This window comes from Tursiops truncatus, chromosome 21 (genome assembly GCF_011762595.2).
Source record: "Tursiops truncatus isolate mTurTru1 chromosome 21, mTurTru1.mat.Y, whole genome shotgun sequence".
Taxonomy (NCBI): Eukaryota; Metazoa; Chordata; class Mammalia; order Artiodactyla; family Delphinidae; genus Tursiops; species Tursiops truncatus.
Genome location: NC_047054.1, coordinates 29454376 through 29482164, shown reverse-complemented (window position 1 = coordinate 29482164; position 27789 = coordinate 29454376). Strand labels below are relative to the sequence as shown.

At 38.0% G+C, this 27789-nt stretch overlaps 1 protein-coding gene across 8 annotated transcripts in view; it reads left to right on the top strand.

Annotated features, from left to right (window-relative positions):
- NSD3 (nuclear receptor binding SET domain protein 3) overlaps positions 1–27789 on the top strand; it is a 183582-nt gene that overhangs the window by 133785 nt on the left and 22008 nt on the right. For 6 of the 8 annotated variants that reach the window (XM_073798586.1, XM_019921294.2, XM_019921296.3 and 3 more), the window contains 10 exons: positions 449–575; positions 4069–4169; positions 6299–6344; positions 9282–9412; positions 9785–9913; positions 10553–10679; positions 17617–17814; positions 18278–18451; positions 22930–23076; positions 26352–26508. In XM_073798586.1, the coding sequence (XP_073654687.1) occupies positions 449–575; positions 4069–4169; positions 6299–6344; positions 9282–9412; positions 9785–9913; positions 10553–10679; positions 17617–17814; positions 18278–18451; positions 22930–23076; positions 26352–26508 (1337 nt within the window). Of the gene's footprint in view, positions 1–448; positions 576–4068; positions 4170–6298; positions 6345–7239; positions 7758–9281; positions 9413–9784; positions 9914–10552; positions 10680–17616; positions 17815–18277; positions 18452–22929; positions 23077–26351; positions 26509–27789 lie in introns of those variants that run through there. The other 2 variants (XM_019921297.3, XM_019921300.3) reach the window with 2 other exon arrangements.

The following is a 27789-nucleotide window of genomic DNA, read 5'->3' as shown; positions in this document are numbered from 1 at the left end:
TGGACTTAGAAAACAGGTTTTTTTCCCCCACATAGTCTCATTGTACATTTTAGAGTACATCCTGATGACTTAATAAAATTGTTCTGATAATGGCTAAGATAATAAATTAACTGCAATCAAAGACCATATAAAATCCAAGCACAGGGCTTCCCTGGTGGCGCAGTGGTTGAGAGTCCGCCTGCCGATGCAGGGGACACGGGTTCGTGCCCCGGTCCGGGAGGATCCCACGTGCCGCGGGGTGGCTGGGCCCGTGAGCCACGGCCACTGAGCCTGCGCGTCCGGAGCCTGTACTCCGCAACGGGAGAGGCCACAGCGGTGAGAGGCCCACGTACCGCAAAAAAAAAAAAAAAAAATCCAAGCACATTATGATGGTCTTAAGGCATCTTTATAAGCCAATGATGCCATTTGCCTGGTAATCACCTATTTTTTAATTTGCCTTATTTTGAAGGGAATTGGTAACAAAACAGAAATAAGTGTCAGGGGACAAGACAGACTTATAATTTCTACACCAAACCAGAGGAATGAAAAGGCAACTCAGAATATGTCATCTCCGGAAACAGCATCTGGTCCTGCAGGTGGGTATGAATGTAGAGTACGTTCCCATTGGAGTTCTTGGTTCTGCTTGACTGTCACATGGCAGCTCTGTTCCTATCAAAATCAAATTATATTTTAAAAATGAAATCATAAAAGTGATTATTTCAATAGGAAAGAATGGTTTAGGGGCCAGAGAGCTTTATTGATAGTAATAGTTATTTTTCCTACAGGAATTTAAATAATAGGATTCTATAATGAAAAGACTATAGTTATACAGTCTGTACATATCTGACTAGATGCACCATTTGATGATCTCTCTGCATGAGAATAACAGCTTTAATTTTCCAGCACTATTAACACATTCTTACTATTTCCTCCTTTATCCCCTATTGGACACAAATTGGTAGATGCCCACACTCTTTCCATTATTCTTAGGTGTGCTAGATGTCAGCAGTTGAGGGGTTCGGACCTAGCTCTCTTATAATCTTCTCTGATTAACAGATACCATGAATTGAAAATCAAGCTACATTATTGTTGCTCAAAGAAGAAATGCCTGTATTTAGTAAGATCGTGCCTTTGGAATAGGCAAAGTAATTTTTATTAAGAGACTGACTGAGGATCTTATAGAAGCTTAATTGAGTGTCTGGTGGATTTGGTTTATATAACAGTATTACTGCTGCATACAGCTGTTAAGAAAAGAGTTAGATACCAACTAACTTGGTCATTTGAAATCTTAGGAGGAAGGAGTTTGTTTCAATTTGTTCTTTCACATTTTTTTTTGGAATCTAAGAAGTGACCAAATAATTTTCTAGAAGGATTAAAGTCTTAACACCCAAGGTAGTAATCTTGGATCAGTAGTAGCTCAGGCAAACCTGTAATTGAGTGGCACTAAGGGGTAAGTATTTTTGTAAGGGAAATTTTGAGTAAGATTCTTCTTATTATAAAAGCTAAATTAAAACAATCATTATTCAGGAAAGAACTTGCAGCCCTTTATTTTCAAGAAAGGGCTGCAGGATGGGGAAAGGTGTTGCCACGTATGGGACAGGGCATAGTAAATAGAATGCCTTTATTCAACAATGAGTTGGGAAAGGAAGCTGCAGTAAGGTAAGGAGGGAGTAGCAAAGTCCAGAACCAGATTTGCAACTTGTATCACTTCAAAATACTGTATAAAAAATGAAATTATAATGAAGCAATGAATAATGGACTTAGAAGATTTTGCATTAATTAGCCATAATTGAAAATGTTTGTTACCTTCTTTGATACCACAAGACTCTTTTGGCCTCAGTGCTCTGTAGTTAGGTCTATCAGTTTTGTCATCTTTCTTTACTGTTAAACTGTTTACTGTTAAACTGTTAGTAATTTGTCTGAATGTAAGTGTGATATTTAGACTAGGAGGATCATTACTTAAACATCTGCATTCTCCGAACTAGGGAGAAAGTAAATTCTTCATAGGATATTAGATTGATCTTAAATATTAAACTTTTACTTTTAATGGAGATTGTTTTTTCTGCCCCTCAGCTACTGAACATTTTATCTTCATGTAGTCTTTTCATTTCAATTTAAGTTCTGCTGTGGATTTTCTTCTTTTCCTTCTTTTTTTTTTCTTTTCTAGTGAAAGCTAAAGGTGGAAGGTTATAATTCTTTATATCAAGAAAAAGCCCAGTTCCTTCCTCAGGCAGACATAATGTAATGAGACTGTAAATTAACGTTGCAGCCTTAATTTAGGGATGAGCGCTCTAAAGCTTTGACCTTGGTTTAAATTTGGTTACCAGCCGTAGTTGATAAGCATATTTTATCTTTTTACATGACCATTTTGTTCCTTGCGAAAATAACTTCAGTAGTTGAAAAGTCAGAAAAGAGACCCGATCTCCCTTCAGAAACCAATTGTACCATTATCTCATTTGGTGTTAACTACTCATGGGGAATTCTCCAGCCTTTTCTTAGTAAATTTAGGTGCTACATAGGATGTGTGGCACTGCTACATTTCTATGGTTTGAGGAGTTGTATCTGCATTTCTACCAGATTTCTAAGCTATTTTCCAAATCCAGAGATGCTCACTTCTCCTCTCTTAGAACATAAATATAATACTTTTTAGTGTCTTTAAATGTAGTAGAATGTATATGTTCTTCGGGTAGCTTTCAGAATAATTTTACGGAGTCACCACATTGTCTTATCTTTGTAAGACAATAGAGCAAATATCATTTGCCCTTGCTAGAACAATTTTGTTGTCATTCTCAAAACAAGGTTTTTTGTTTGTTTGTTTTACGCAGTTCTATTTTCATTTTCCTCTTCCCTGGTAGGTCTTGAGTGTTGATGACTATACTGAAATGTGAATCTCTGGAATACTCAGGTGTCTGTGAGGGTAGGATACCTGTTGTCTTAGTTAACATTTTCATCATTGTAAGGAGAAGAGTGAGAGTAAAGGACACATTCATTTTGTGACTTCTCTGCTAGAAATTAATTAAGCACAACTCAGAAACAATACATTATCATCAAACTACCTACTCCTTCCCCCCAAAAAGTAGTGGGATCCTTCTTTGTTTTGGCTTTGAACAAAGGTGAGGAAAGCCCTTTCCACATAAACAAGAACAATGAAACCAGAAAATATACAGGTGATATGGAACACTTCATTGAGGTAGCTTCTGCAAGGTGATTATTATGTAGCAAGGACTGTTTAGGTGGTCCAAGCACTGAAAAGATGGAGAACAGCTGTGCTGAAGGTATCATTCCTTCTTAAGGTCACAGAATGAATCATTCTGTGATTCATTCCTGACTTAGTGTTTCTTCACATTGCGGCCTTCAATCTTAAGTTTTATCCTTTCCAAAATGGGGTCTATGTGAGTTTTCTTTCAAAGAATTTTACTGTTTAAAAATCTTCATAGTTTCTTTTTTTCACCATTTAATATTAAATAGCTTGATAATTTGTTTCAACTAGTTTTCCATGACTAATTATTTCTAAGTTATACAAGTCCCTTGATAGTCAAATTAATGATTCAGTTTTAGTCCCATTTTTGTGCCTTTCCTGCTTTTTTCCCTTTGGTTGTTAATGATATAACAATAGCAAAACCAGCACCTAGCACTATTAAGCATTTTACGTGTAGAATTAATTTATTTGTTAAAATGCAAAATACATAGTACCGATTGAATTTTGAACCATTAATTCCTAATGTCAACTGAGAATAAAATCATTTTCATCCATCCCCTCAGTCCCTTCATCCCTTCAATTATTATTACCTAAATGTGTTTATCTGCTGTTTTGGTTTGACTTTACAATTTTTAAAAATCCAATCCCTCTTTATCTGTATAGTTCAGAGTGCGTTATGACTCCTAGTCTCAACCCATCAACTTTTACAATTTGATCTATACAATTTTTTTAATGTACTCCCAAGTGTTTAATAGTTTTTTTAATGAGTTATAGTTAAAAGACCAAAAGTAATGGATAAGAAAAGGAAGGAATTTGGTCAGATCTTAATTACTTGAATGTCAGTTACTCAAGTGAGGTTTTATTGTTTGTTCGTTTGAATTGTCTTTTAGGCTCAGTAGAAAAGAAGCAACAGAGAAGATCCATTAGAACCCGTTCCGAATCAGAGAAATCCACTGAGGTCGTGCCAAAGAAGAAGATCAAAAAGGAGCAGGTTGGCTTCCCACATGTAGAGGGTTAACCGTCGTATTTGTGAGTGTTGTGGCTTATGCTGGTGTCTTAAAAGAAAGAGAGACTCCCCCCACACTGGCTTTCCTTTCCGGACTACCTAATGCTTCTGTCCTGGTGAATCCCAGTGCCCAGTCCTAATACAACCATCCCTGTGATGCTGCTTCAAGCATTTTCACAGAAAACGATCAGGCTTCAGGAGATGGGAAGTCAGTGGTACAAGACTTCTAAAGAATTCCTCACATTGATTTTGACATTTCAGTTACGAGCAAAATAATTTCATGTTTTCGTGATTTTTATTTGGAACCATCATTGAGTTCCCTTTTTTTTTAATTTTAATTTTTGGTTTAAGCTGCTGGTATATATTATTTTTATTTTTTAAACAGACCAAATTAATTTACCTATAAGAGTTTTATTTAAGAAACAGATAATCATAGATGATCTGGTTTTTCTGTTGGTATCACAGATTTTTTGGAATGTTATTTTCCCAGTGGAATGGCACTCACCTGTTACTAAGTTATCAGATACACACTATTTATGTAAAAAGAAGGAGGGGCATTTTGACGGAAGGGTATTCAGCCAGTGTAATCAATACAGCAATAGGCATATTAAATTACCTTTTCAAAGAAATGTTTGGAAATCGTTAACTCCTTTAACTTAAATTCACAGTCAGAATTTTTCTTAATTTGTTGAAGTGAAAGAATATCCAGTTTTATACCCAGACAGCTGCTACTAAACAAAAAGAATTGTGAATAGTATTAGTTCCAATAAGCTTTATATTTTTAAAACCACTTAAATATGGAAGAATGTGAAGTTTTCTATTTAAATTATTTCCTTCAGAATTTTAAACTTCCAAACTTAAGAGGTGATTTTGTGGGTACTCTATGGTATCATCAGACATGTAAAACAGTTTTTCCAGAAATATTTAACAAAAATTTAAATAATATCCTGATTTGTCATTCATTTATCATAATTAGCTTTCATACTTAGGAAATTATATTCCAAAAAATCTTTCTAACCTCTTGCAGATCTCCAGTATTCCTTTCCAAAATGAAGTTGTGATTTTGCCAGCTGGTTCCCAAATTCAGTCTGTGACCAGTCAGTCTAAAATTAATAAGGAGAATGAGCACAAAACTGGGATGGATTGTTAATGCCACTGTGTTTATAGTTAGTAGTAAAACAATACCAGTGATTGTTTAGAAGATTTTATATTTGTATTACTAATTGTATCTTATAAAAGCACTTCTGTTGTATGTTTTTTTTACTTGTTGTAAAAGAAAAAATAAAAATTTTTTTAAAAAGCTTAGAATAATCCTTAAATATTTACAAAATGTGTTGCAACATGCATATTTCACCACTCAGAGAAACATTAAATCCAATTCATAGCTTAAGCAGGTACTCCTCCAAATGGCATCCTTTCTTTAATTCCAATGGTTCAATCCTCAAATTACCACGTGTTTTACATAAACATTGGCAGAATAACTTCTGATCTCGCTCTCCTAATGTAGGATCAAGACACTGTTCATAAGACACTCAAGAAAGTGCTTTTGCAATATCACAAACTTATTTTCTTAAGTTTGTACTAGCAGCAAAAGTATTGAGCTTCCAGCTGTATGGAGCCCTGTAGCACTCTCTACAGAGAGGGTCCTGATTCCCAGCAACTTAGATGTGAGTGCAGGCGCGGAAGGGTCTTAAAGTGGCGTGAGTTACATTAACCTGAGTATCATAGTAAGTAAAAATTTATCCTAACGTCTTTGGGGCGGGAGGGGTTTATAGCAACATCGGGGCTGGTTGCAGAAACAACCCCTCTCCTGCCTCCCAGACACTGAGGAAAGTATTTGTGTTCTTTTCATATACCAAGGGAATGGTGGGAAAGGTCGTTGCTCAAAAGCATGTGGCTGTGTGTTGTCACTTGGTATCCAGCACAGGCAGCTAGAATTTAAACCCTCCCTGACCCTGAGACAGAGAACTTTACCAGAAAATGGGACCGAGTCCAGATTTCAGATACATTAATCGCTCATCATTACTTAGATTGATCGAAGTATTATTTTTTTCCCTCTGTTAATTAAGTGAAAAAAAATTCCCCATTAATGCTGTATTTTTCTGTCCAAACAGGTTGAAACAGTTCCTCAGGCTACAGTGAAGACTGGATTACAAAAAGGTGAGTTATTATAATGTTGCTCTGCATTTCCTTGATTAAAAACAATTTGAAAGAATTATTTGTACTTCATGTATTTTTGTGTGTCTCTGTAAATCACTTGTCGCTCTTCAGTCGATAATTTGTGTGAAATTGAAGTATTCCCGTGTTTGTGTGTGTGTGCGCGCATGCGTGCGTGTGTGTCTTTTAGAATTGATCTTACTCTGTGCCTCCATGTGAAAAGTCTTATTTGTTTTGGTAAATTGGAGAACACCACGTAGGCTTGATACTGTTTCCAACTTTTCTCCATAAGATTCTGGGGTTTCACTGGTTTATAAACTAGGGATGTGACGAATCCACTTTTTTTGGTATTCGACTGAATACCGAATAGTAGCTATGTCAATAGTGGTCAAACATGGACTATGACAAATCAGACAAGACAACCTGATTGAAAAAAAAAAAATCTTGCCACATTTATTTTTACAGTGCTGTAAAATCTTTTTGTATATTAAAATGATTCGTAGCATATTTATGGCCATTATTTGATGACCTTATGCAGAATCTATTTGAGATATGCACAAAGTTTAAGAAACCTTAAACTTAAGTCTGTACTTTTCTGTGTGCAATTTGACTACAGTACAAACTCCATAGCATGATTCGTGCGTTTTTGGTGAGATCAGACTGTATTTAATACCTGTAGTTTACTCTGGGCAAATTGCATTATTTAAAAAAAAAAAAAAAAACACCAGCCTCTCTGCATTCTCGGGGAGAAGTCTGCAGCGATGGTCTCCGTGGAGATCCTCAGCAGAACTGAACAGCCTCTCGGAGGGAACACTGCTTGGCGGAGCTCCAAGAAAAGACATCGCGATCGCTGCGAGATTAGGAGGCCTGATTGCGTTGTGTTTCCACCATTCCACAGGGTCGGCGGACCGGGGAGTGCAGGGCTCTGTCAGATTCAGTGACAGCTCCGTCTCCGCAGCGAGTGAGGAAACTGTGGACTGAGATTCCTGTACAATTTCATCCCAGAAACTCCAGACTTGTAGTCTCCATGCAAGATTTCTTTGTCGGCGGCTCGATAAACAGTTTCTTTGTTTTCAATTTTGATTTTGCCAATCATCATTATGGGCATTTTCCTGCCTGATTTCTTTTTCAAGACTCTGAACAATTGCTTTAACATTCAAATGATTTTTTTTTTCTTTTCTTTTTTTTTTTTTTTTTGTCTGAGCTGGATGGGTACAGCTTAAATCATGGGTCCAGCCTAAAAACCACCGTTTAACTTACACTGATCAATTTCAACACGGACTGTTTTTGGGTTTTTTTTGTTTTTGTTTTTGTTTTTTTTAAAAAATAAAGCGTCATTAATGCACATCTGCAGGGTTTTGCCAAACAGCCCAAACTGTATACATTACAATCATTAAAAGCTCTTATTTTTTTTAACATTAGTGCCGTTATCATGGAGAACAGCGTGGTGGCTGCCTTTGGCAGCCTGTCCTTTTTCTAGCATTTTCAGAAACTCATCGGAAATGGCGGTACCTGTGTTTCCCTTCGAAAGCCTCTCAGTACAGCACTCCTGTTCCTCTGTTAAAACTCCTTGTTAATCCAGTGATCTTTTAGGCCAAGGAAATATTTTGTGGTGGTGTTCTGGGTCCATACACCAGCAATGAAGGAGATAGATTTGTGTACTTGTGTTTTTTAATCAGCGTTAACACGGGCAGGCACCCTCATTTGTAGATGTAAGGAAACATTCAGTGAAAACCTTGTAGGATGGGATGTGATAACGAGGTTCCAGTAACCTGAGCAGTCTAACGAGGTCCACATCCTCCTGCACAGACCGTGCCGCACACCAAGTGCTGTTCCCGCTCAGCCTTTGCGGATCTTCATGGCCTCGGGAGACCTGTTTCTCCATGGTCTCTTCTGGACTGCACACTTCCACCATAGCTTGCTGGGCTGATCTAGATGTCTGTTTGTTGTATGGAAATTTTGGGGGAAAAAAAAATCTAAAACACAAACTGTGGGTTGAAATATTAACCGTCTCCTTGGTTCCTTGGTATTCACCGTGCCTGATCTGCACATTTCATCGTGGCTGTTTCTGTATAGCCTATACTGCATTAGCCCAAGAGATTGTTGCTTTGTAACTTTTTGCACTATTGTTTTGGCTGGATTTGTATTACACACCGTTTTAAAAAAAAAAATTCCACACTATTCTCTGCCTTTTTTTTTTTTTTTTCATATTTATTCCTTCCCTCACCAACTCCACACAGAGGCCTCTCATCCAGCTCTTCGTGATTTGGCTGCACTTGAACATTGTCTGTTTACAGCCCTCAGCACTGTGCCTCCTAGATGGCATGACGTATGTAGCTGTGCTGCAACACTTGTAATGGTCACAGTAAATGCCCTTCACCCAGGAAGTCTCAGATGAACAATTGTGAACATCCAGGATTTATCTGGGGGGCAATAATCAACTGAATTGCAAAATTCGGGGGAAAATGGCACTATCCGTGTACGAATCGAATACAAATCAAAGATTTGTCACATCCCTAATAAAAACAAGATGGAGGTGTCTCTGCGACCATATTTGTAAGCTACACAGTGTGTTGGGTTTTATGTCTTCCCCCTCCAAATTGAATGGTTCTTTGGATTGCTCCAAATCGATCAGCTGTCCTGCAGTTTTGATAGAATTGGTTTTTAGGTTGGAACTTGGGCTCTGTTGCCCGAAAATAGCTTTAGAGCAGGAGCACGGAATTGAGTGTTTTAATAGAGCGGTTGTAAATTACATCACTCACCATCAGGAAGGTCAGAAGCTTATGAAATTTTGACTCGTGACTTCAGTGTTACAAAGAGAGCTATGCTTTTTTTCACACTACAGATGAGTTTGGGGAAAGAAAATATTCTCCCACAAAAAAATTAAAACAACAAACTTTAAGTACTATTTTAGGATTAATTTCGGTGTGTTGTATTAAGGTGCCAGCGAGATTTCAGATTCCTGTAAACCTCTAAAGAAAAGGAGCCGCGCCTCAACTGATGTAGAAATGGCTAGTTCCACGTACAGAGACACGTCTGACTCCGATTCCAGAGGACTGAGTGACCTGCAGGTAAATATGTCCCAGGGCCTGGGCGCAGTGTTGTCTCGCTTTGCCAGACCAAGCAACCAAGTAATGCTTTGCCTGACTTTCTCGGCGAGAACAGGGAATTTTTTTTTAAATGCTGGTAGAAAAGAAATCATTTTGGTCATTTTGTAACTTACGGGTCTCTTAATTTTGCTGGTCTCTTACATAACAGGAGCGTAGTTTTTTAATTGTAACAGTTTCTCTCAAAACACCAGACATTGGGTATCCAGGGGTTTTAGAAGGGAGGAAGAGGTTGTGTGAAGGTTTCTTTGAGCAAGTCTTAACTAGGATTTTCGTAGCACCTAATTTTGAGGAAACTTTTGTTTTTCTTAAAAATGTGTTCTGTTTTCCATGTAGGTAGGCTTTGGAAAGCAAGTCGATAGCCCTTCAGCTACTGCAGATGCAGATGTTTCTGATGTGCAGTCCGTGGACTCAAGTTTGTCAAGAAGAGGCACTGGAATGAGTAGGAAGGACACTGTATGTCAGGTAGGCAGGCAACCTGTCCTGCAGCTTGAAACAAAGGCTGTAATATCCTGCCAGTAATACACTTCCCTCCTGTTTGAGAGGTTAGTATCTTTCTAAGTTATGATACTGCTTTCAAGCTACAGATCTACAAGCCACTTCAGGCTCTTTTCTTCCCTTTCGGAGTTGGAATACTTACTATTCACGTGTAAGTGCCAGTCTTCACTGTGATGCTCCCTTATTAATTGGAAGTAAATGGCAGATGGCTGACTTCAAAAACATCTTCTCAGATTGAAGTTGGTATTAAAGTTTTTAATGTATATTTACCCTTTTTGAAAAATACTGCTTTGCACTCTGAAGAAGAGTTAAAGTATGCAGATTCCAAAGAAGGAATCATAAAAGATCAAGTATGACTTTTAAACTTTATACATATTGGGTCTGGAAATAGTTATCTGGTTCAGCGGTTCTCAAAGGGAGGGCCGAGGACCAGCAGCACTGGCATTGTCAGGGTGCTTATTGGAAATGCAGATTCTCGAGCCCCACCCGAGACCCGCTGAATCAGAAACTGTGGACCCAGTAATCTGTGTCTTAACAGACCCCCCCAGTGGTCCTGATGCCTGCTACAGTTTGAGCACAGCTGGGTTTTTTTTTGCCATGTTACAGATCTGTGAAAGCTCTGGGGATTCTCTGATTCCTTGCGAGGGAGAGTGCTGCAAACACTTCCACCTGGAGTGCCTGGGACTGACATCATTCCCTGATGGAAAGTTCATCTGCGTCGAATGTAAAACTGGTGAGCGTCCTGGTAGATGTGAGAAGATGGGGGTGAGGGTGGAGAAAGTGCAGTGCCCGCATCTTCCATGACATCACACTCTCTTACCATGTTTATGTAGCTCGTATCTCCTCTCCCATAGCTATTCCAACAAATTAAGACCATCCAGTGATTAGGCTTCCTGACATCTAAAGAGCAGTTTGTAATATTATTGTCAGATCTCCTCCCACTAGTGCCTTTACCATAAAATCTGTCAAATCATCGAGATGTATTTATGTTTTATCTAAAGAGCTATACAAAGTTTGTAGAATGAATTATTTTTCAGGTGGGTTTGAGATTTTTGTGCTCAATAAATTGATCTAAAATCCCTTGACTTTATAGACCAGAATAAGTGTCCGTCACAGACTATAACCATGGGGATTGTATTTTTAGTGGAAAGATGGAACTATCAGAAATTGTTTTTAAAACATGGGGGTTTTGGAGTCATCATTTATCTCTTGTACCCCATGTATAGACTGCCACCTGTCAAAATAACTTACAGAGAAAGAAATATGTAAGTTTATATTTCTTCTCTGTGTAGCCATGATTCTAGTTAAGTCATGGAAAGCAGAAAATAGAATTGTTTAATTTGTACCAATAAGGTAAGTGAAAAGTCACCTGGAGATGACCTGGTAGTGCTTCTAGGAACCATGTTCACATGTTTTTGTGGGTTTTGTTTTGGTTTTGCTGTGAGAAGCTGTGAGCCAATTGGATGTCGAGTATTTACGATATGCTGACCTTACCTTTGTACCTTATTATTTTCCTACTCCTTTCCTCCCATTATTTGGATTCTCATAGATACTTATTTTATTCTTTTTTACTCGTAGGCCTCCAAAAATCCTTTGTATGTTCTAGATTCCATTAGAACAGTAACTTTGTTTTTAACCAAATACTTTCTAAATGCCAGGTGCTCTTAGTACTGAGCGTTTTATCTTCTTATCTCATTTGCTCCTCACTACATTATGAGATAGATACTATTATTATTTCCATTTTACAGAATGTGAAACTGAGGATTAGAGAGTTTGTTTTCCAGCCTTGCCCAGAGTCACAGAGACACACATGGTGAAACTGGGGTTCAGGCCCAGGAGGCAGAGCTTGACCCCAGAGTCCTTGCCCTTTACCGTTGCCTTCTGCCACCTTGACTCAGTAGGATGGGAATCACATAGCACATATCCTGACCACAGACACACACACACTCACCTACATACACAGGCAAAAATTAAGCTACACAAGCTGTTTTAAACAAATAACTTATATTTTTTCCCTATGTAAAATATCATTTTATTTATCACATTTAGACTCTGCAGTAAAGCTTTTGAACAGTCTGCCAGCTGGCAGCCTCAGGGTCAGATTATCTGCACAGTGTTTTATTTGGCCCTCAGAACAAGTTTTGAATGTGTTAACTTGGATCAGGCACATACTCCTTGTTCCCCATATTCCCTACCAGACACTTTTTCTAAAACCCTGTCACTCAGTCATTGATGTAATCTGCCTGGCCCCATTAAGCATTCAGATTTGCAGCCTGATAAGTTACTGATAGGAAGGACCATGTATCTAAGTATTAAAACACTCTTAGGGCTTCTCCTCTAACTATAGAATCCAGCAGAATTCTGCCAACAAAGGTTCGATATAATCTAATTGGGTACACAACTAACAGAAAATTTAAGAAGGAAATTTGCTTTAAAAACAATTAAGTAGAACAAAGTTGGAGGACTCACACTTCCTGATTTCAAAATTTACTACAAAGCTACAGTAATTAAAGCAGTGTGGTACTGGCATAAAGGCATATAAACCAATGGAATAGAATAGGGAGCCCAGAAATAAACTCACATATATGGTCAAATGATTTTTTAACAAGGGTGCAAACACTGTTCAATGGGGAAAGGATAGTCTTTTCAGTAAATGGTGCTGGGAAAATTAGATCCACATGCAAAAGAAGTTGGACCCTTACCTTATACCATACACAAAAATTAATTCAAAATGGATCAAAAACCAAAACATAAGAACTGAAACTATAAAACTCTTAGAAGAAAACACCAAAAACCCCCAAATAACCCAATTCAAAATTGGGCAAAGGACTTGAAGAGACATTTCTCCAAAGAAATACACAAATGGCTAGTAAGACATGAAAAAATGTTCAACATCATTAGTAATCCAGGAAATGCAAATCAAAACCACAAAAGTAATTGTTTTTCAAACTGCTTTTGATATATTTACTATCACATGAAAATCAGTTTGATACCAATGTGGTACACTACCAACATACTAGGAGTGAAAACTCAGATTCTTCAAACCATTGTTTAAGATCATTTACGAAGTCTTTTTTTGTTTATCAAAAGATAAAACACTTCACATGTAAAAAGTATTACAGGATACATGCCCGATAAGTTCTTATACTGCCACTTTCTGTTGTTTAAGACAAATGTGACTTCTGGAAAGAAAGCATTTTCATTTGCCCTTTTGAATAAAATGTGTAACAGGGAATTTTACTTATTACTTTCTTAGTCTAAAGGAAGACCATGTGCTAGTGAGGAGGGGAGGGTAGTGGAAGTGTGCCCATGCTGGAGCTCTAAACGTAAGTCTCACAGGGGTTTATAGCTCAGTCAGCTCTGTTAGTGTGACGGTTCCACTAATTACAACAATTTTCATTTATGTTAGACTTACTTTGATAATTATGCAAGTGAAAGCCTGTTTCATTTTTACGTAGGGCAGTTTATGCATTAGGTAAAGTCACACCTTTTAAACTTTAAAATAATTTTCTTTTAATTTTTAAAATTTCTAAAAGTTATTTTATTTTTTTATGGTTTTTAAGAAAATATTTATTTTAGGCTGCATTGGGTCTTTGTTGCTGCGCACGGGCTTTCTCTAGTTGCGGTGAGCGGGGGCTACTCTTCGTTGTGGTGCGCAGGCTTCTCATTGCGGTGGCTTCTCTTGTTGCGGAGCATGGGCTCTAGGCCCCCGGGCTTCAGTAGTTGCAGTGCATGGGTTCAGTAGTTGTGGCGCACGGGCTCAGCTGCTCCGCGGCATGTGGGATCTTCCCGGACCAGGGCTCGAACCCGTGTGCCCTGCATTGGCAGGCGGATTCTGAACCACTGCGCCACCAGGGAAGCCCTAAAAATTTTTAAAAACAGTACTATTGGCCTTCCCCGGTGGCACAGTGGTTCAGAATCCGCCTGCCAATGCAGGGCACACGGGTTCGAGCCCTGGTCCGGGAAGATCCCACATGCCGCGGAGCAGCTGAGCCCGTGCGCCACAACTACTGAAGCCCACATGCCTAGAGCCCGTGCTCCGCAGCAAGAGAAGCCACAGCAATAAGAAACCCATGCACTGCAACAAAGAGTAGCCCCCGCTCGCCACAACTAAAGAAATCCTGTGTGCAGCAACAAAGACCCGATGCAGCCAAAAATAAATAAATAAATAAATTTATTTAAAAAACAAAACAAAACAGTACTATTGCTTTCAGATCTACCAGTATGTTAAAATATAGTTTGAAATTATATATATGCAACAGGACATCAACAACAAAAATAACCCTGCTGTACTCTGTTTTATTTGTATAACGAAGCCAAACAAAAAATTTGAACATCACAGTTGTAAGTACTAATTTTAAAGAATTTTTATAATTCAGCCAGTTTAACACTGCTCTATTTTATTTCTACAACAAAGCCAGTTAACAACAACAAAAATTTGAATATCACAGTTTTAAGTCCTGATTTTAAAGTTTTATGACTTAGCCAGTTTGTAATGGTTAGGTACTTCCAAAACCAAATATAACTTTCTGTAAAAAATTAAAACAAAAAACTATTCCTTGTATTTTTTATCTTTCAGAATTTTATAGCATCATAAGAAAAATGGGCAAAAGACTTGAACACTTCCCAAAAGATGATATCCAAATAAATAGTCACTTATGATTTCCATATGTAACACAGACACAAAAGGAAAACGCTAATCCTAATTTTAAAAGGCAGATAATTACAACTTTCAGTCGTATGCGGATGCAAACAATGCTTCAGTCAACATCCTTTTATATGTACAAGTCTCCCCTCTAACACAGACAGCAAGGAGTATTATAGAATTTCTAGGCCACAGGAAGTTAATATCTCCTTTTAGAATGGATACTGCCCTGTTGCCTTCGAAGACAGTTCCTTCCAACTTAAACTCCTACCAGCAGTACATAAGAGTGCCCGTTTCCCCACGCCCTGATCAATGATGGGTATTATGAGATTCTAAGTTTTTTCCTATTTGATGAATTTTTAAAATGTTACTTGTGGTTTTAGTTAGTATTTATCTGATTACTAGCAAAGTTGAGCATTTTGGCATATGTTTATTGGCTATCTGTCTTTCTGCTTTCTGTCAATTTCCTGTTCATACTAGTCGTCCACTTTTATATTAGGCCGTTTCTATATTGATTTATAGTTCTTTATAAGTCTTCTTATCTTTTCTTGTATATGTTACATATATTTTCTCCATATGTGAACTCTTTTTTCCCCCATGATTCTGCTTTATTTTGTATTGATTAATTGGTTAAAGTATAGTTGGTTTATAATATTATATTAGTTTCAGGTGTACAACATAATGATTCAATATCGATTATATTACTTTTAAAGTTGTTATAAAACATTGGCTGTATTTCCTGTGCTGTACAGTATACTCTTGTATCTTACCTATTTTATTATGTATAGTAGTTTGTACCTCTTAATCCCCTGCCCCTATCTAGTGCCCCTCCCCCCATTCCTCTCCCCACTGGTAACCATTAGGTTGTTCTCTGTATCTGTGAGACTGTTTAGTTATTTCCTCTTTTTTAAAAAGATTTTATTTATTTATTTTTTGGCTGGGTTGCATCTTCATTGCTGTGCGCAGGCTTTTCTCTAGGTGCGGTGCGCGGAGGCTACCCTTCGTTGTGGTGCGCGGGCTTCCCATTGTGGTGGCTTCTCTTGTTGCAGAGCACGGGCTCTAGCCATGCAGGCTTCAGTAGTTGTGGCACGTGGGCTCAGTAGTTGTGGCTCATGGGATCTAGACGTGCAGGCTTCAGTATTTGCAGCACGCAGGCTCAGTAGTTGTGGCTCGCGGGCTCTAGAGCGCAAACTCAGTAGTTATGGCGCACAGGCTTAGTTGTTCCACGGCATGTGGGATCTTCCTGGACCAGGGCTCAAACCCGTGTCCCCTGCATTGGCCGGTGGATTCCTTTTTTTTTTTTTTTTTGCGGTACATGGACCTCTCACTGTCGTGGCCTCTCCCGCTGCGGAGCACAGGCTCCGGACGCGCAGGCTCAGCGGCCATAGCTCACAGGCCCAGCCCCTCTGCGGCATGTGGGATCCTCCTGGACGGGGGCACGAACCCGTGTCCCCTGCATCGGCAGGCAGACTCTCAACCACTGCGCCACCAGGGAAGCCCTGGCCGGTGGATTCTTAACCACTGCGCCACCAGGGAAGTCCCTGTTTTGTTATTTTCATTAATTTGTTTTATTTTTTAGATTCTACATATAAGTGATAACATCATATGTGAACTCTTTATATAACAAAACATAATCCTTTGTCATCCTTGTTGCATTTATTTTTCTACATCTGTTTTTCACTTGTTCCTTTTTTTTTTCTTTTCTATTCTAATTGTTTCTTTCTTAACATGTTTGGCAGTTGAGCAGTGGAGCCACCTGGGCTCCACTGGTTGGAAGGTTTCTAGTGTTGGAAGGTTTCTAATTATAGTTTCAATTTCTTAAATAGATTATAGAACTGTCATTTTTTCTATTTAATATTTTTGTGCCAGTGTTGGTAAGTTCTGTTTTTCTAGGAATCTGTTGATTTATCTAAATTTTCAAATTTATTGGCAAAAATATAGTGATGTCCTTTTATTATTTTTTAAACAACTGTAGGATTTGTAGTGATGTATCATTTTTCATTTCTGATGTTAACGTTGTTTTTTTTCCCTTTTTTTATTAGTTACTTGTTTCCAGGGATATAAGTTTATTAACCTTTTTCAAAGAAACAACTTTTGGCTTTATTAATTCTCCCCAGTGTGTATTGACTTCACTTCCATCTTGAAGTGTACATTCAGGGCTTCCCTGGTGACGCAGTGGTTGAGAGTCTGCCTGCTGATGCAGGGGACGTGGGTTCATGCCCCGGTCTGGGAAGATCCCACATGCCACAGAGCGGCTGGGCCCGTGAGCCATGGCCGCTGAGCCTGCGCGTCCGGAGCCTGTGCTCTGCAACGGGAGAGGCCACAACAGAGAGAGGCCCGCGTACCGCAAAAAAAAAGAAAAAAAGAGTACATCCACTGGGCGTAGAATTCTGGCTGGTGACAGTTTTCTTTGAGCCCTTACTGATAGCATCCCCTGTTTTCTGGCTTCCATCTTTCTCTTTCAGTCAGCAGTCTTGCTCCTTTGAAGGTAATTGTCTTTTTCTGTGGGTGATTTTAATATTTTCTCTTTGTCCTTGATTTTCTACAGTTTGAATAAGATGTGTAGATATAACTTTCTGTTTTCATTAGGATTATGAGTTTTCATTTTATGTCTGTTTTACAAATGGAAATTGTGATTATCTAATGGAATCTGCCTTTTTATTGGTAATTTCTTTATTCTATGTTGGGAAGACCTTGCCACTCTCAGCTGCCAGGTGTTGAAAATTCTGTTCTAGATTTTCTATGGAATTTCAGTATAAAGTGAGAAGTGGAGATCTAAATTGTTCTTGGTGCTATATCCTCAAATTGACGATCAATTATTGTAGCAAATCAATTATTCTAGCAAGTTTTATTAAGTCATATTTTAATTTAACTATTTTCAGTGCCTTTTTTGTATGTTAAAAATCTTACACACAATAGTAGAATCTTTGGGGATTAGCTCTTCGGTGTCAGTGACTGCTTCTGTTTAAAAGGAATATGCTTTAATCAGATTTTATTTAATCTGTGTTCCTCACCAATATTCCAGGAGAGCACCCGTGTTTTTCATGTAAAGTGTCTGGTACAGACGTGAAGCGTTGCTCTGTTGGTGCTTGTGGGAAATTTTACCATGAAGCCTGTGTCCGCAAATTCCCCACTGCCATCTTTGAATCAAAAGGATTCCGCTGTCCCCAGCACTGCTGCTCTGCCTGCTGTATGGAGAAAGATATCCACAAAGCAAGTAAAGGTAAAAACAGAGCTAAGGAAGGGGACAGTTGTTTTTTTTTGTAAGTTCAGTAGCAAACAGTAAGCACATTATTATAAAGAACATCAGGCATTTTCCCTCTTTTTATCTATAGCTATTACAGCTCAGCCACAAAAGATAGTAAGGTAAGTGGATTCTAGGTTCTAATTTAGACCATGGGAAGAAAATTCCATATGTTCAAAATTACCCTTGAACATTCCTTAAACGGGTGCCATATTGGAGACCAGCATCTCTCCAGCACTGGCACAGACACATTTTTCTTTGAGTGACCTCCTGATGAGCACTGCATTTAGGGGCCATACAGCACAGAAACAGCAGAGTCAAACTAGGGAAGAAAAAGATTTTTGTATTACTGTAACCAGCATCACATTGGATCCCAAAAGATCTCATTTTATATCAGCTGATTCTTTCTTACATAGATTCCTTTTTGATTGTCTTTCAACAGGTCGCATGATGAGATGTTTGAGGTGCCCAGTAGCCTACCACTCTGGAGATGCTTGCATTGCTGCCGGCAGCATATTTGTGTCTTCCTACGTTCTCATCTGTAGTAATCATTCCAAACGGAGCAGTAACTCTTCCTCTGCTGTAAATGTAGGCTTTTGTTTCGTTTGTGCAAGAGGTGAGTGTCAGCCCTTTCTCTTTATGTCTTTGTGGGTTCATTGGCATATTTCCCCCATTAAAATCGAGTTTCAGTAAAATCCCTGAGAGAGACTAACACTTCCAGTAACTCGTCCCTTTTATAACATTAGACACTCAAACTGTTAGAATATTAATTCTTCCATAAATTAAGCTAAAATCTACATCTGTTTAGTAACTTAGAATTATAAATGAGTTCTTAGTGTTCCTGTTTGGAGCATCAAAAGATTAATCTACACTTGACCCTTGAACCACATGGGTTTGAGCTGCGCAGATCCACTCTGTGCGCATTTTTCTCAGTGGCGTACTCCAGTACTACATGATTGAAGGTTGGTGGAATCCGCAGGTGGTGGGGGGGGCAACTTAAAGTTACAGGGGATTCCAACTGCGTGGCGGTCCACACACCTGACCGCGGCATTGTTCAAGGATCAGCTCTCTTCCCTTGTGCAAACAGTTCTTCTATTCGAAGTAGACTCTTCCCCTGTCACATTCTTTAATCCAGAGTTTTCAACTAATTGAGATTTCACTTGGAAGGCAAGAAGAGCACATTTATTTTTTAATTGTTTATGTTGTATTTTATCATGTTTTGGTCTGGCATTGAGGAAGACCTGGTGGAATACAGCCAAGGCAACATATGTGGTGTATTAGTTAAGAGCCTGCAGTATAGGCTTTCTTACTTGCCAGCTGTTGATATTTAAGTCTGCCACTTAAGATTGATCGCTTCAAAACAATATTGCGTCCCTGAGGGCATCAGTGAACTTGAGTTCGTAATAAATATAAAGTAGAACTTCTTCAGTTGAATGTGATACGGAGTACCTAACTTTACAGAGCGTCTCAGCTATATTATAATAAAAGAATTTTTAGTGTTTAGTAAGCATTTTAGAAACAACTAATATCCCCAAGTGCATTTTTTTTGTTTTGTTTACTCATAAGTGCTAAGTTTTCTAAACTTCCCTTAGTGTGAAATATTTGAAAGGACTGTGTGGCATATCAGGCCTGTTAGATTATATTTAGCCCATACTGAAAATGAAGTTTTGGATCATGTTTTGTTTTTTATTTGTTTTTGGTTTTTTTGTTTGTTTTTTATTAATTTATTTATCTTTTTTTTTTTTATTATTTTTGGCCACTTCGGGTCGTCTTTGCTGCACGCACGGGCCTTCTCTAGTTGCAGCGAGCGAGGGCTACTGTTCATTGCGGTGCGCGGGCTTCTCATCATGGTGGCTTCTCCTGTTGCGGAGCATGGGCTCCAGGCATGCGGGCTTCAGTAGTTGTGGCACGGGAGCTCAGTAGCTGTGGCTCCTGGGCTCTAGAGCGCAGGCTCAGTAGTTGTGGTGCATGGGCTGAGTTGCTCCGCGGCATGTGGGATCTTCTTGGACCAGGGCTTGAACCCGTGTCCCCTGCACTGGCAGGCAGATTCTTAACCACTGCGCCACCAGGGAAGTTCCTGTTTTTGTTTTTTTGCCTTAGGAGACAGTTCTTTTAATTTGGTGAAAGTACTATAGAGTATTTTAAATAGAATTTAGCTAGTATGATAGATCTTGAGTTGTTTTGCTTTTGAAACTCTCATTAAAAAAAAGAAAAATAACCAGAGGGGGTGGACGGTACAAGATTAAGTAAGTGGTAGTCCTTTCCATGGCAGCCTCCTGGGTCCATTGTACACACTGCTTTGAGTTTTTCAGTTTGGAAGTGCGCGGGGCGGTCTGCAGGTAGAAGGAAGTATTGTGTAGAGTAGTGACGACAGCTGCGTCCTGCTCTGAAGTCTGGATGGCACGGGGGAAGAAGGTCTGAAGTGTTTCCTGCCACACTGTATTAGCCAAAGAAATAAAAAGTCACGTGCCTTTTCCATCTCTCCACTCCTAAGAAAATAATGCTAGGATGAAAATACTGAATTATCAACTGAATTGACTAGCTTTAGAGACTTTCAAATAGATGAGTGTCAGTGATAACATAAAGTCTATCACTTTGTAAATACTTTATTCTACCCTTCTAGGCACTCACTTTTACTCACTTTTACTAGGAGGGGTGGAGGGGTGTGGGCGTGTAGGTGTGTTGGTGTGTGTGGGTGTGTGTGTAAGTAACTGAGCCAACATTTTAAATACCAAGTTTAAAACTATCATGTTGGCTTACTTTGGAGTATATTCTGAATGAAGTACCATCAGTTAAGTATATCGACCAATATTTTCTTTTGCTCTGTTTCATTTAATAATTGGGTGCCCTTTAAAGCAGGTGTTTTCCTTTAAGATAGATAGAAAACGACCCATTGTCAAGGAACCTAGTTTTAGAGAAACTTCTAACCATTTTGTTAAGTTTAAGTTATATGCCTTGATTAAAAGCTTGAGATAATGGAAATGAGGGGAAAACTCATGTTTTAACAACAGGATGCTGTTTGCATCTTATCAATTTGGCAATTATTCTGAAAGATGTGCTGTATTTAAATGCCTCTTTAAAGAGCAAGATTATTTAATCCCCAAATATTTTAACTGCAACTTTGCACAGTAAACAGAAACTCTCATTTTCCTTTCCAGCATTTTACAGAAACTTATTCTAAATAGATCAGATGTTGGGATTTGAGAAGGGCTTAAAAGTTCTCCGGAAGTAAATGATATGTGTTCTTTTACCAGAATTTATAGAGGTCTTCTTTTTTAAGGAAATCTAACTATAATAAATCCACACATGAAAAGGGATACTTCAATTGTTTATGTTTTGGTGTTAGAAAACTCAGCTTGTTTTGCCTTTGTTTCTTGTCGCGTACAGTTTCTCCCTCCGCACAGAGGATTTTTGTCTTAGTTCTTGGTTGTTTAAAATCATTAAGCTAATTCTTTTTCTTTTTTTTTTTTGAATAAGTTTATTTATTTATTTTTGGTTGCATTGGGTCTTCGTTGCTGCACGCGGGCTCTCTCTAGTTGTGGCGAGCAGGGGCTACTCTTCGTTGCATTGCGCGGGCTTCTCATTGCAGTGGCTTCTCTCACTGCAGGGCACGGGCTTTAGGCGCGCAGCCTTCAGTAGTTGTGGCGCACGGGCTCGTTTGCTCCATGGCACGTGGGATCCCCCCAGACCGGGGCATGAACCTGCATCCCCTGCATTGGCAGACGGATTCCCAACCACTGCCACCAGGGAAGCCCTAAGCTAATCTTTAGGACTGAAATATCTGGAAGTATTTTTAGAAATGCTTCAGCATTTAGAGAAACATTCCTCCTCCCCTGCCCCGCATGGTGCCACAGGGTGTGTGCAGTTATATTTCAGTGTAGTATAGATTCTTCAGCATTTCCTTTCATCTGGAGGGTGGTGTAAAATAAAAGTTACTTAATATTCTAAGTTGTTCTTTCTTATTTAAAAGCCATTGCACCACTTTTCTCTGTTAAATGTATGAAATGTTCATTCAACATTGTATAACCTTTATTCGAAAATTCTTATGTATTGCCGATTAGCAATTTCAAGTTCCATTCACATGAGAAATATCAGTATTTCTTGAATCTGCCTCAGTGTAGGATAGCATCAAATGAAGATAAAATCCACAGAAAATAGTAAATGGTCACCCCTTTAAAAACAAAACTCTTCCCTCTTCTCAAAATGATCTCTATGAAACTGCGGTCATGATTTGACCAGTAACCAAATAGAGAAAGTTCCCCTGGTCTCAGAGGTCCTGGGTTTAGGAGTGGCCGTAGCTACAGGATGGACTTAACTCAGGGGAAAGGTGGGTGTCACGGGTAGTTTAGAGCAGATGCTGTTTTCCTCCAACAGGACAGCTGTACTGGTAGATTGAAAGGACTGTTTTTATAAACCCTTAAGTTGGTAAGCGTTTAAGTCAGTTATTTTCATGGCAGGACAAAACTTTAACTGTTTGCATTACCTCAGTGAACTTCAACAACTTATATCTTCTCTAAAGTCATGTATCATACTGATAGAGAAAAGCTTCATTATCTGGCTGAGAAAGCTGGAATTTGAGGGTATCTAAAGATCTGAGCAGAGAGGAGAAGAAGCCCAATTCTGCCTTTCAGCGCTGCTTGATGTATTGAAGGTGACCAGGGTCTCTAGTGTGTCACGTAGACAGTTCTTATTTCCAGCAATTAAGTGATACATTATTTTGTTCTTTGGGTTGTCGTCATAGTACTTCTAAACCTTAAGGAATGTAGATTTGTTTTCCAGAGGGGGTTTTCAGAATGACGTCAAAGCAGTTTACATCCTCAAATTAAATTGGAGTTTCTTTCTGGGTGTATAGGTTTCTGTATAGGGATAAGGCATTGAGTAGCTTAAACTCCTTTTAATAACGATGGAAAGCCTTGAGTAGCTTAAACTCCTTTTAATAACGATGGAAAGCCTTGTCTGTCAGATCTTTTCTTTTCCTATTCTTTCCCCCCCCAGCTTTAAGCACAGCTACATAGTAGGTGTTGGTTTATTTTTTCCTCACGGAATCATGGGTAGTTTCATTGCAGCTCACATCTTTCTGTTTGTCTCGTATAGGGCTGATAGTGCAGGACCATTCAGACCCCATGTTCAGTTCCTATGCCTATAAGTCCCACTACCTACTGAACGAATCAAATCGTGCAGAGTTGATGAAATTACCTATGATTCCTTCTTCGTCAGCTTCCAAAAAGAAATGTGAGAAAGGTAATAATCAAAATAGTTTATCTCTTACTTTTATTTTTGCATTTCCTATTTTTTCTCTTTAAATGAAGGGGGGAAATGTATGCCTGTCAAGCACCATCTGTTGCTTTTGGTAAATTCTACCTTGGTGGCTGTGGCTGTCTTCATATGGCTGCAAAATTATTAAAAAGGGCTTAAAATAATTCCATTATGACAAATTTTTACTTACTCTTCTCCTTGAATAAATTTTCACACCTTCCATATATCTATAGTCATTAAAATTGAAAGACTAGGATTCTGCTTAATATGGAAGCATGTTCTGAGGGCTCTTCCTCTTTTGCCTGATGTAGAACCGTATCATTCATGTTAGAATAGAATAGACGTGATATAATTTGTTACTAACTTTCAGCTAAATAACAAGACAGGTTATAGAGGGAAACAGAGATACTGACACTTAAAATTTTGATTCTGAAATACATTCTGTCATTTTGTTTCTTAAATGTTTTTGTTATGGTGCTATGAAAACTAGTTGCCCTTCTCTTAGGAGACATTGGTGGGCAGCTGGGAAAATGCTGCAAATACTGGATAGCGAAAGGCAGCCCAGCTGAATTGAAGAATTGCTAATAGATAATTTATCCACTGAGATCCAAGAGCTAAATGTATATTTATATTCTCCAAGTTAATTTAATCTATGGAAGAAAAATCTTGTGTTTTGCTTTATATAGCCTACATGTAATAAAAGGGAAAAAAGTGGTTTAACAATAATGTATTATTTGGGGAGTTATCCCAGAGGGTAAAATAAATAACTTGGAAGGTGAAAGCCTTTTCCTGTATACATTGCCATTATGATCTGAGGCCAGGCTCAGAATCTTTAAAGAAAATTCAATTCTTTTTTTTTTTTTTTCATGCTTTGTGTTGCCTGCTGATGACGTATGTTTGCTGTTTGTCAGACATCTGAAGTGGCAACCCATGACTAAAAAAAAGTACAACTAAGCAAGTTGATTAGAACCCATGAAGAGGGAGGTTGGAGAGACTGTTGACTCTTTTGTCTGTTTTCTATTGAAGTCACAGTATGGCATCTTACTGGTGATACCAACTGTTTCCAAAACAAAGATGGACATGGGTCTGACTAATTCCATAGTGCAATAAAATTAGACTACCTGAGGCATTTTAGGAAATGCCTTATTTTCCTGCTGGCGCCTTTATAAAATTAGACTAATTCAATTGTCGTTTACTTTCTTTTCAGTACTCGGTATTGACCTTGACATGAATTGAAATTATTTTGAGCCCTCTGTTTGCTTAGCTTGAACCATATCTTTCTTCTCTCGCATCCTAAAGCAGTTTTCTTGCATAGCACCAAGGTGGATTGTTCATATTTTTATTTTTCTATTTCCCTTGTGTATTTTTGTCAAAAAATCGTGATGATTTTCACTGATGATTCAGGGTCTGTATTTCCTCTGAAATAAGACTTAAAATTTAGGACTGTTCCATAATGTTAAAAAATGGCCAGACTGACCTTTCCACACCAACCCTAATAATCACTTGTCCTCTAAAGGTATTTGCAAAGACCGCTCTCCCTATCGGTCATTTCTTTCTGATGGAAAAATGAATTATCTCATTTTACTTTAAACTTACAGAAGAATTCCCTACCTAGGCTAAGAGCACTCAGGCAGCTAATCTCTAGGTTGGAGAATTGGAACAATTAATCCATATTGAGATCTGCAGACAAAGGGGAAAATCCCAATGATTGAAGTAAAAGCTTTTAAGCAGAGGAAATATAGTAATTTAATTCATCACTGATTGTATATGGATTTTCTTTTTGTTTTTATGTTAATCAGTTAGAAGTTTGAAAGTCTACAGGAAGACGAGATTTTCTGGAAAATTGATAGCAAACCCTCAAAAGGTTGGAGCATGTGATTTGATAAAGTTGTATAGAGGGCTCTTAACCTTTTGCTTATGAGACTTTAAATCTCAGTACACTCATGGGTTGTAGACTTGGTTTCCCAAGAAAGATTTTTTTTTTTTCCAGTAAATGTCTTTATTGCATTTCATCTTCAGTGGTTAACATTCTTTTCTGTCACTTGTTGAAATACAACAATAAAGAGAAAATACAACAATAAAGAGATTTCTCCCCGAAATCTCTTTAATTTTTTGGATTTAAAAATAGTATTGTTTTGTTTGCCGCACCTGCTTTGGTCTCGATCCAGAGATGGTTTTGTGTATTTAAAAGGAGAGGATTTTGCTAGGGTACTTGGAGGCATCTCCTTGTGTGTGGTACTTGATTCTACACTGATACTTACTTAGTTTATGCTATAAAGCAGTGGTTCTCAATATGACATCAGGAAATATTACAAACAAAATTCTGAACTATATTTAACAGTTCAGAAAGTCTAACAGAATCAGACATTTGTGTAAAATACAGTGGTGTGAGTTTCTTTATATTTGGCTATGCTTTTAGCAATTTAATGTGATAATACCAGTTTTGTTATTGGGATCAGAAGCTCTGATTGGCTGTTATATATTTCTTTGGTTAATTAAAACAGAAGAAAATAATTGTTACTTTTAAAATGTTTTTTGGTTTTGGTGGGTTTTTTCTTTGGTAAAATATTTGAAAACATATGGATCCATGAGAAAGGGCAAGGGGATCCTTGGTGATGAAAAAGTTGCAAACCACTGCTTTATAGCCTGTTTGACTTTATTTGTCTTCACTGAAAAGGTAATGATAATATAATCACCAATTCAAGATTCTTTTCCTTTTTTGTATTCTTACATGGGAAGAAAAAAGTACTGGTCAACCTATTGGCTGTTTTCATTCTTGCTAATGTTGTTATAAAGGGATGTAGTTAACTGTGCCACTGGATTAAAATACAAAGATGACCATTGCTTGCTTTCTTAGCTCTCAAGGAGAAAAAGAGAGTTGCTACATATTTCTCTGAAAATCTGTTCTCAAATCTACTCAGTCTAAAGATTTTATGCATCTATTTGTCATATGTTAATAGTCTTAGCTGCCTGCTAAACTGGTACTTCAGTAGCCCACATTTTAGAGGGATAAAGAGTAATGTTTTTCCTACTACTCAAAGGCTTTGAGTTTCTGGCCACTGAAGCCCTCCCTGGAAAGGGCTACTTCAGCTAAATCTGTTCATTGCTTTGTATTTTAATCCATCACTAAAATATAACTCAGTCGTTGGTTAATTTCCCTCAATCTGAATCAAATTTAATGCAGGTAAAAGATAACTTTCTCTCTTGTCTCTCTCTCTTTCCTCTTTTCTCAGTTATTAAGACTGTTTGTTTGTTTCAAGGTGGAAGATTGCTCTGCTGTGAGTCGTGCCCGGCTTCCTTCCACCCGGAGTGCCTGAGCATAGAGATGCCAGAAGGCTGCTGGAATTGCAATGACTGTAAAGCTGGCAAGAAACTACATTACAAGCAGATTGTTTGGGTCAAATTGGGAAATTACAGGCAAGTTTTTCCAAGGACAAAGAGGAAGTATTCAGTTACTGTTCAGTAGTTCATAGCCTGTACACAAAGTGGCTAGGAAATAGGTAGAAAAAGCAGCACAGTGCTGGAACTTCCTTAGAAACAGAAAGAGAAGAAACATAGTTTGAGTCTGGGTTTTTAGAAGACTGGGAAGGTTAGTGGTTGATAGATATTTTTTATGAGTTGGTTGACTTTTGTTTTTAAGTTCTGAAAGTTACTTTTTCCTAATGGACTATGGTACTAATAGATTTTAAAATAAAAGCTTTCATGGGGAGAGTGGGGAAGATTTTTTTTTTTTTGCACTCTAATTAGATTTATATTAATTTCTGATTTCTAATAAAGTTAAGAGTTTATATCCTGGCCAAAATAGCTCTTTTTACCCCTAAATCTAGTCCATTATAGTTCTAGCTAGAAGCTCTAAATTGTGTGCAAAGAGAGAGCTTTTTAGAATTTAAAGAGAGAGATTATTTCATTAGGAGCCTTTAGATCTTAAGGGAATGAAGCAAGAAGTATGTGTGATTGCCATTATTTTAATAAATCTTCCTCCTTTTAAGAAGCCTGTTTTTAACAAGCCTTTAAGTGAACAGGAATAATGATGTTTTTTTAAACTCTGCATTTTACATTTTGAGGCATATGTTTATAATTTTACTAAGAAAATAGATACTATTCAAGAGAACACACAGAGGACTTTGAAGGCAGTGAAAATGCTCTGTATAATATTATAATGTTGAATAAATGCCACTATGCATTTGTCTAAACCCATAAAATGTACAACACCAAGAGTGAATTCGAAGGTAAACTAGGTGATTATGATGTGTCAGTGTAAGTCCGTCCTTGGTTTAAAAAAAACACAAACACACACACATAGTAGAGTTCTGCTTTTCAATTAGAATCCTAAGTATAATATGTTTCTGTAGAATTTCAAACATACTGTAATTTTTTTTAACAAGGGCTATGTCATTTTCTCTGTTTTAAATACACTGCTTGCTTACCTATTTAACCTTAAAAACTTAGTTTTTAGCTGAGATAAGGGGCATTGAGAAGCTCCCCCCCAGCTATTTTTTTTTAACATATGTCGGGGAACTCTCCAAGCTCTTTTTTAAAAATGGACAGTTTGAATACATAAATAATTTTATACTTTCTGGCAAAAGATACAAAGTTTTAAAAGGCAAATATCAAACCAGGGGAACTCTTCTACTCTCAGTAAGAAAAGAAAAATACCTTCCCTAGAAAAAGGAGCTGGGCTTCCCTGGTGGCACAGTG